The following is a 9945-nucleotide window of genomic DNA, read 5'->3' as shown; positions in this document are numbered from 1 at the left end:
TCCATAACAGCCGGTCGGTGATCCGCACTCACTAGATCTGGTGTCCCTCTGCTCAAGCGCCGGTCTGAATTCCCGTCCCCTATAACAAACTCACCAGTCCTGGTCCCGTCCCCCTATAACAAAGCTCACTAGTCTGGTCCCGTCCCTATAACAAACTCACCAGTCTGGTCCGTTCCCCTATAACAAACTCCACCAGTCTGGTCCCGTACCCCTATAACAAACTCACCAGTCTGGTCCCGTCCCCCAATAACAAACTCACCAGTCTGGTCCCGTCCCCCATATAACAAACTCACTAGTCTGGTCCCGTCCCCTATAACATCACTCACTAGTCTGGTCCCGTCCCCTATAACAAACTCCACTAGTCTGGTTCCGTCCCCCTATAACAAACTCACTAGTCTGAATTCACGTTCCCCTATAACAAACTCACTAGTCTGGTCCCGTCCCCTATAACAAACTCACTAGTCTGGGTCCGTCCCCCTATAACAAGAGCTCACTAGTCTGGTCCCGTCCCCTGTAACAAACTCATTAGTCTGGTCCCGTTCCCCTATAACAAACTCACCAGTCTGGTCCGTACCCCTATAACAAACTCACTAGTCTGGTCCCGTCCCCTATAACAAACTCCACTAGTCTGGTTCCGATCCCCTATAACAAACTCACTAGTCTGGTCCGATCCCCCTATAACCGACTCACTAGTCTGGTCCGTCCCCTATAAGAAACTCCGCAATTTGGTCCGTCCCCTGTAACAAACTCACTAGTCTAGTACCCGTCCCCCTAATAAAAACTCACTAGTCTGGTCCCGTCCCCCTGTAACAAACTCACCAGTCAATTCCCATTCCCCTATAACCAAACTCACCAGTCTGGTCCGTTCCCCTATAACAAACTCACTAGTCTGGTCCCGTCCCCCTATAACATACTCACTAGTCTGGTCCCGTCCCCTATAACAAACTCACCAGTCTGGGTCACGTACCCCTATAACAAGCTCACCAGTCTGGTCCCGTCCCCTATAACAAACTCACCCAGTCTGCTCCGTCCTGTAACAAACTCACCCAGTCTGGTCCGTACCCTATAACAAACTCCGCAGTCTGGTCCCGTCCCCCAATAACAAACTCACCAATCTGCTCCGTCCCCTATAACAAACTCCTAGTCAGGTCGTTCCCTATAACAAACTCACTAGTCTGGTCCCGTCCCCTATAACAAGCTCACTAGTCTGGTCCCGTCCCCTATAACAAACTCCACCCAGTCTGAACGTCCCCCTATAAAAAACTCACCAGTCTGGTCCCGTCCCCTATAACAAAACTCACCCAGTCTGGTCCCCGTCCCCTACCAACAAACTCACTAGTCTGGTTCCGTCCCCTATAACAAGCTCACCAGTCTGGTCCCGTCCCCAATAACAAACTCACCAGTCTGCTCCGTCCCTATAACAAACTCACTAGTCTGGTTCCGTCCCCTATAGCAAACTCCCACTGAGTCTGGTCCCGTCCCCTATAACAAACTCATTAGTCTGGTCCCGTACCCCTATAACAAACTCACCAGTCTGGCCCCGTCCCCAATAACCGACTCACCAGTCTGGGTCCCGTCCCCCCTAACAAACTCACTAGTCTGCTCCGTCCCCTAACAAACTCACTAGTCTGGGTCAGTCCCCCTATAACAAACTCACTAGTCTGGTCCGTTCCCCTATAACAAACTCTTAGTCTGCTCCCGTCCCCTATAACAAACTCACTAGTCTGGTCCCGCCCCTATAACAAACTCACCAGTCTGGTACCATTCCCCTATAACAAACTCACCAGTCTGCTCCGTTCCCCTATAACAAACTCACTAGTCTGGTCCCGTCCCCTATAACAAACTCACTAGTCTGGTCCCGTCCCCCTATAACAAGCTCACCAGTCACAGTCCCGTCCCCTATGCTCGACTCACAGTCTGCTCCGTCCCACACTATAACAAACTCACCAGTCTGGTCCCGTACCCCTGCAACAAACTCACCAGTCTGGTCCCGTCCCTAACAAACTCACCAGTCTGGTCCGTCCCCTATAACAAACTCCACTAGTGGTCCCGTCCCTATAACAAACTCACTAGTCTGGGTCCCGTCCCCTATAACCAGCTCACGTGGTCCGTCCCCCTATAGCAAACTCACTAGTCTGGGTCCGTTCCCCTATAACAAACTCACCCAGTCTGGTCCCGTTCCCCTATAAGCAAACTCACCAGTCTGGTCCGTCCCCTGTAACAAACTCCACTAGTCTGGTCCCGTTCCCCTATAACAAACTCACTAGTCTGTCCCGTTCCCCTATAACAAACTCACCAGTCTGGTCGATCCCCTGTAACAAGCTCACAGTCTACTGTCCCGTCCTTCCTATAACAAGCTCACTAGTCTGCCCGTCCCCTATAACAAACTCACCCAGTCTGGTCCCGTCCCCAATAACAAACTCACTAGTCTGGTCCCGTCCCCCTATAACAAACTCACCAGTCTGGTCCCGTCCCCTATAACAAACTCACCAGTCTGGTCCCGTTCCCCTATAACAAACTCACCAGTCTGGTCCCGTCCCCCTATAACAAACTCACTAGTCTGCTCCCGTCCCCTATAACAAACTCACTAGTCTGGTCCCGTCCCCCTATAACAAACTCACCAGTCTGGTCCCGTCCCCTATAACAAACTCACTAGTCTGCTTCGTGCCCCTATAACAAACTCACCAGTCTGGTCCCGTCCCCTATAACAAACTCACTAGTCTGGTCCCGTCCCCTATAACAAACTCACCAGTCTGGTCCCGTCCCCCTATAACAAACTCACCAGTCTGGTCCCGTCCCCTATAACAAACTCACCAGTCTGCTCCCGTCCCCTATAACAAACTCACTAGTCTGGTCCCGTCCCCTATAACAAACTCACCAGTCTGGTCCCGTCCCCTATAACAAACTCACCAGTCTGGTCCCGTCCCCCTATAACAAACTCACCAGTCTGGTCCCGTTCCCCTATAACAAACTCACTAGTCTGGTCCCGTCCCCTATAACAAACTCACCAGTCTGGTCCCGTCCCCCCTATAACAAACTCACTAGTCTGGTCCGTCCCCTATAACAAACTCACTAGTCTGGTCCCGTCCCCTATAACAAACTCACCAGTCTGGTCCCGTCCCCTATAACAAACTCACCAGTCTGGTCCCGTCCCCCTATAACAAACTCACCAGTCTGGTCCCGTCCCCCTATAACAAACTCACCAGTCTGGTCCCGTCCCCCTATAACAAACTCACCAGTCTGGTCCCGTCCCCCTATAACAAACTCACCAGTCTGGTCCCGTCCCCCTATAACAAACTCCCAGTCTGGTCCCGTCCCCCTATAACAAACTCACCAGTCTGGTCCCGTCCCCCTATAACAAACTCACTAGTCTGGTCCCGTCCCCCCCTGTAACAAACTCACTAGTCTGGTCCCGTCCCCTATAACAAACTCACTAGTCTGGTCCCGTCCCCTATAACAAACTCACTAGTCTGGTCCCGTCCCCCTATAACAAACTCACTAGTCTGGTCCCGTCCCCTATAACAAACTCACTAGTCTGGTCCCGTCCCCCTATAACAAACTCACTAGTCTGGTCCCGTCCCCCTATAACAAACTCACCAGTCTGGTCCCGTCCCCGAGTATAACAAACTCACCAGTCTGGTCCGCCCCCTATAACAAACTCACCAGTCTGGTCCCGTCCCCCTATAACAAACTCACCAGTCTGGTCCCGTCCCCCTGTAACAAACTCACCGTCTGGTCCCGTCCCCTATAAGAAACTCACCAGTCTGGTCCCGTCCCCTATAACAAACTCACCAGTCTGGTCCCGTCCCCTATAACAAACTCACCAGTCTGGTCGTCCCCCTATAACAAACTCACTAGTCTGGTCCCGTCCCCTATAACAAACTCACTAGTCTGGTCCCGTCCCCCTATAACAAACTCACCAGTCTGGTCCCGTCCCCTATAACAAACTCACCAGTCTGGTCCCGTCCCCTATAACAAACTCACCAGTCTGCTCCCGTCCCCCTATAACAAACTCACTAGTCTGGTCCCGTCCCCTATAACAAACTCACCAGTCTGGGTCCCGTCCCCTATAACAAACTCACCAGTCTGTCCCGTCCCCCATAACAAACTCACAGTCTGGTCCCGTCCCCCTATAACAAACTCACTAGTCTGGTCCCGTCCCCCTATAACAAACTCACTAGTCTGGTCCCGTCCCCCTATAACAAACTCACCAGTCTGGTTCCGTCCCCCTATAAGAAACTTCACCAGTCTGGTCCCGTCCCCTATAACAAACTCACCAGTCGGTCCCCGTCCCCCCTATAACAAACTCACTAGTCCGGTCCCGTCCCCCTATAACAAACTCACCAGTCTGGTCCCGTCCCCAATAACAAACTCACCAGTCTGCTCCCGTCCCCCTATAACAAACTCACTAGTCTGGTCCCGTCCCCTATAACAAACTCACTAGTCTGGTCCCGTCCCCTATAACAAACTCACTAGTCTGGTCCCGTCCCCTATAACAAACTCACCAGTCTGGCCCGTCCCCCAATAACAAACTCACCAGTCTGGTCCCGTCCCCTATAACAAACTCACCAGTCTGCTCCCGTCCCCTATAACAAACTCACTAGTCTGCTCCGTCCCCTATAACAAACTCCCAGTCTGGTCCGTCCCCCTATAACAAACTCACTAGTCTGGTCCCGTCCCCCTATAACAAACTCACTAGTCTGGTCCCGTCCCCCTATAACAAACTCACCAGTCTGGTCCCGTCCCCTATAACAAACTCACCAGTCTGGTCCCGTCCCCCTATAACAAACTCACCAGTCTGGTCCCGTCCCCCCTATAACAAACTCACCAGTCTGGTCCCGTCCCCCTATAACAAACTCACTAGTCTGGTCCCGTCCCCTATAACAAACTCACTAGTCTGGTCCCGTCCCCCTATAACAAACTCACCAGTCTGGTCCCGTCCCCTATAACAAACTCACTAGTCTGGTCCCGTCCCCCAATAACAAACTCACTAGTCTGGTCCCGTCCCCTATAACAAACTCACTAGTCTGGTCCCGTCTCCCAATAACAAACTCAACTTTGACCCCAGTAGCGAAATCGCCTGGTTCTGCAGCTCCTCCTCTCTGCAGAGCAAAGTGAGATCTCCATTCAAACACATCCAAAACTCCGCAGGATGAGACTAAATTCTCTGCTATTCCGCCGCTGATCATCACTTGCTCCATCGAAAGGAAAGTGACAGTGGAAACTGAATCGATTTCAATCGTTAAGAGAAGTAAATAGGTAAATAAGTGGATAAGAATTCGCCCCGTGATACTGACTAGTGGTTGCTAGCAGGCTACTCCAACAGACTGCAAACATGGCGAGCGCCTCATACCATATCTCTAATCTATTGGAAAAAAATGACATCAAGCGACAAGGATTTCAGGTAAATACAATATTCTAACAGTCTATGCATTTGAAATGACGCTGTGATTCTGAACTTTTTACTCAAACCGGTATCGTCCCATATGAAAACCCTGCAAGTTAGCTAGCTAGGCCTCAAATCAATTCTGTCATTTGGCTAGTCTGCTAACGTTCGCTAGCTAGCTAGCTAACTAACAATGTTAACCACTCGCTATAAACAGATTCTTGCGAGGAACCCACATTAACATTTTGACATTATATTTATAATTTGTCAGTTTTGCAAAGTATATAGCTAGCTAGGTTACATTTAACACTGTCATGTTGCTAACTAGCTGGCTAATTCGCTCTGACAGTCGTTACTGTCAACGCTAGCTAGTAAACTAGCTAACGTTTTGAGGTAGAAAACGTTATCGAATTTAGCTAGCTAACTCAACCAAGTGGACTACACTAGTTAGCTAGTTTGTTAACTAAGTAGTTAGCTAAAAAGGCATTGCACATATCCCAGCAGTCTACAAATGCCATATCAATGATTGCTTAGCTAACGTTAGCTAGCCACAGTACATCCATAACATAATTCAGCCAGCATGTTTATGTTTTTGGCTGCTCGGGGAGTCAAAATGTAGTTCATGTATGTAGTTAGGTAGTTAGCTGATTTAGCTAGCTTTGAAGCATACCACTACCTCACTGTCAGGTGGTTTATATAAACCATACCAAACACAATCAGAACCAACGAACTAGAAACAACTTGATTGACTTCCAAACCGTGAATTAGTCTGCAGCCATATCAACTTCACATTAGAGGAACACTTGTTTTTACAGAAAATATGATGATGTAAGCCAGCATTCTGCTCTTCACAATTCTGTTACAGTTGCCAGGAGTCATGAACTTACCTGTATAACTACACAGCATACATGTATAACTACATAGTCGTAATCTACCACCTGATAAATGTTTCAGTTTTTTCACTACAGAGATCATCTTAGATGTGTGCACCTGTGGGAATCCAAAGCTGCGTTCCTGTTGTCTTGTTCTGGTGTTTTCCAGTGTTTCCCACACCTGTAGAGATGATAGATAGGTAGACACAAAGTCATTTGTCACTGACATTTGCTCTGAAATGTCAGATGTTACAACTATAAAACATATTGAAAGTAACCAGTCCCCTGACATACTGAGTGTGCCCCAATAATATGTAATGTCTCTCGGGCCCATCTCTGAAACGGTTTACCATAACCATGTATTAACCTCACCCCCAGGCTCAATTGCTAGAGTGAGCCGTCTGGTTGGATGAGATTTCCTATGCACGTGTGGGAACTCCTAGCCTCTCTTCTTTCTTGTCAACTTAGGCTACTTCCCAGATTCTCAGTCTTGCCAATAACTCTACAGGTCCCAGACTATTTCAGGTTCATAATAATGACTAACGGTGGCTTGTGTTCTGTGGTACCTGGGGTGGGACGGTGAGAAATGGTACAGGACTATTTTACAGGAAGCCTGTTCCACTGTGTGCCCCCATTGCCTTCTAGTTTTGAGGGGATTGCTTATACAGCTGCCAAAAGCATGACTTGACACCAGCTCACTGGATTATCCATCATGGTTGAATGACATTGTAAATCCACCTCTAGAATCAGAACTCTGAAGTGAATCAGTCAAGAAATAGCTGTTGAGAGTTTAGGCCTAACCTCTGAGGCCTGACGGTGGGAGTGGAGCCTGACGGTGGGAGTGGAGCCTGGCGGTGGGAGTGGAGCCTGGCGGTGGGAGTGGAGCCTGACTATCTGACATTTGTGTCAGTTTTAGGCCTATTTGAATTTGGAGTTCTAACACCACATTATAGAGGGGAGTAAAGGGGTGCTCCTTGCTTCTGCACGTTTGCAGATGACATCATTATTAGCAGGGTGAAATCAATGGCCTTTCACATTTGAGTGGGAGGTCTAATGTTATCCACTCTGTCATGTTTGTGTAGGTGTGAGTCTTGTCCTCGTCTAATTTAGGGCCCTTTATAATGAGGGTGGTGTGAGAACGAGGACGGAATCAACTAAATGATTTGAACTTGTTAGACTGTGTTCATTTGGCCAAGATTATTATAAAACATGAACAAAATGTATCAGTGATTTGTATTTTCCTTCAGCTGGGGAAAGCCCCTGTCTGTGTGTGCCCGTTTGTCTACCACTAATGTAGCAGTTAGCGATGATGCTAATAATGACAACAGTCTTCTGGTAGATGGAAAGGCTTTCCCAAAAACCTTCTCAATTAAATGTTAACTACAAGGACCCTTCCTGGCAGAATGATATGTATAATGATGATGATTTGCATCAATTATTAGCAATCACATGTGTGCTACAGAAACACCGCTAACCAAACAAGTCTCTTGCTGGTGCCACAGATTTATAGGGGTATCTACACCCCAAAATGAGCATTTCTTAGATTTTACCCAGACCTCAAAAGTGGACTTAGAACATCACATAAAAAAAATACAAAATTAAGTGTGATTTTTGACAGAAAAACTTGAAAAAACTAAACAGAGAATTGAATTTTGGGTAAAATAAAATAGATTTTCTAAGGTCCTACTAATGTTTATCTAGTGTGGTGGTGGTACCGTGGTGGTACCGTGGTAGTGAAGATTGATTTCCACTATAGAAGATCACCCCCCTGGTAGAAAGTGTTTTCCCACGCACCAGTTTAGAGAGGAGAGAGAGAGAGAGAGAGTGTGGGTGCTCCAGCCCAGTACCTCATGCTGTGGGGCTGCCGCTCTGTGAGTGTGGGTGCTCCAGCCCATTACCTCATGCTGTGGGGCTGCCGCTCTGTGAGTGTGGGTGCTCCAGCCCATTACCTCATGCTGTGGGGGCTGCCGCTCTGTGAGTGTGGGTGCTCCAGCCCATTACCTCATGCTGTGGGGCTGCGCTCAGTGAGTGTGGGCCATGGACCTCATGCATTATTCATTATTTTTCTCTCTTCCTTCTCCGCTGTCCCTCTTGTTTAAAAAGCTTCTTGCGTTCCGATGAGGGGGGGGACGACGACGCGTCAGAGATTATCAAACGAGCCTAGTGTTGAGGAGCATAGTATTTAGGAAAAGGTCTTTCTTGAATCACACCAGGAGTTCTTTGATGTGTTAAGATGGAGACAAGATGGTGTCTTAAAGCTGATCTTGTGTGATGTATACTCCCATGTATTAAATTGGATTTGATGGTAAAAGTTACCCCACCACTCTAAGAGATCAGAGCTGGTCTGTCTGGTATCATCTAGTGCTTTAGGCTTCAATCGTTCCTCTCCTCGGAGATAGTAGCTTGATCTTTGTACTAGTGTTGATTTGCTTTGGCTTCTAATGTCAGAGCACTTGACTTGTTACCTTCTCTTGGCTCAGTGGTGTTAAAACCCTTTGGAGGGTTCCATTCTCTTAGCTCAGTGGTGTTAAAACCCTTTGGAGGGTTCCATTCTCTTAGCTCAGTGGTGTTAAAACCCTTTGGAGGGTTCCATTCTCTTAGCTCAGTGGTGTTAAAACCCTTTGGAGGGTTCCATTCTCTTAGCTCAGTGGTGTTAAAACCCTTTGGAGGGTTCCATTCTCTTAGCTCAGTGGTGTTAAAACCCTTTGGAGGGTTCCATTCTCTTAGCTCAGTGGTGTTAAAACCCTTTGGAGGGTTCCATTCTCTTAGCTCAGTGGTGTTAAAACCCTTTGGAGGGTTCCATTCTCTTTGCTCAGTGGTGTTGAAACCCTTCGGAGGGTTCCATTCTCTTAGCTCAGTGGTGTTAAAACCCTTTGGAGGGTTCCATTCTCTTAGCTCAGTGGTGTTAAAACCCTTTGTAGGGTTCCATTCTCTTAGCTCAGTGGTGTTAAAACCCTTCGGAGGGTTTGGCCGGTCGGGCTTTCCTTGGCTCATTGTGCTCTAGCGACTCCTTGTGACAGGGCCGGGCGCATGCAAGTTGACCCCGGTTGTCAGTGGAACTGTGTTTCCTCTGACGCATTGGTGCTGCTGACATCCCGGTCAAGCAGGCGGTGTGATAAAGAGGTAGGCGGCCAGGCGGGTCATGTTTTGGAGGACGCATGACTTCGCCTCTCCCGAGCCCTTTGAGGAGTTGCAGAGATGAGCCAAGGGATGTAATTCAGGGAAAAGGGGGTATGCTTGTGGCCATACCACCCTGAACACGCCTGATTAGCACTGGGACGGGAGACCGCCTGGGAGAATACCAGGTGCAGTAAGCTATATAAAATAACAACATAGAAATAGACGTGGCGCGAACGATGTTCCCCTAATGCTGGAAGGTGGGCCTCTGCTCTAGAAGATTCTTTAGTTGGATGTCTTATGAACATATAACATCATAACCCTGTTAGTCTAACTGGGTCTTCTTCCTCCCTGTGTGTTCCTGTAGATTAATGGACTAGTTTTTCAACCACTCTACACATTTCTTGTTAACAAACTATAGTTTTGGCAAGTCGGTTAGGATATCTACTTTGTGCAGGACACAAGTAATTTTTCCAACAATTGTTTACAGACAGATTATTTCACTTATAATTCACTGTATCACAATTCCAATGGGTCAGAGGTTTACATACACTAAGTTGACTGTGCCTT

The 9945-nt window shown here is 48.1% G+C and overlaps 1 protein-coding gene across 1 annotated transcript in view; it reads left to right on the top strand.

The window, feature by feature from the left end:
• Nucleotides 1–5320: 5320 nt before the first annotated feature.
• The window catches only part of LOC106591200 (cullin-associated NEDD8-dissociated protein 1), a 75306-nt gene continuing 70681 nt past the window's right edge, over nucleotides 5321–9945 (top strand). The window contains 2 exon segments of the mRNA XM_045722403.1: nucleotides 5321–5374; nucleotides 5376–5404. Of these exon segments, the coding sequence (XP_045578359.1) occupies nucleotides 5336–5374; nucleotides 5376–5404 (68 nt within the window). The 5' untranslated portion in view covers nucleotides 5321–5335.

The sequence above is a fragment of the Salmo salar genome, chromosome ssa07, assembly GCF_905237065.1.
Source record: "Salmo salar chromosome ssa07, Ssal_v3.1, whole genome shotgun sequence".
NCBI classification, from domain to species: Eukaryota; Metazoa; Chordata; class Actinopteri; order Salmoniformes; family Salmonidae; genus Salmo; species Salmo salar.
Note: the sequence above shows the minus strand (reverse complement) of the source record. Positions and strands in the feature narration are given on the sequence as shown.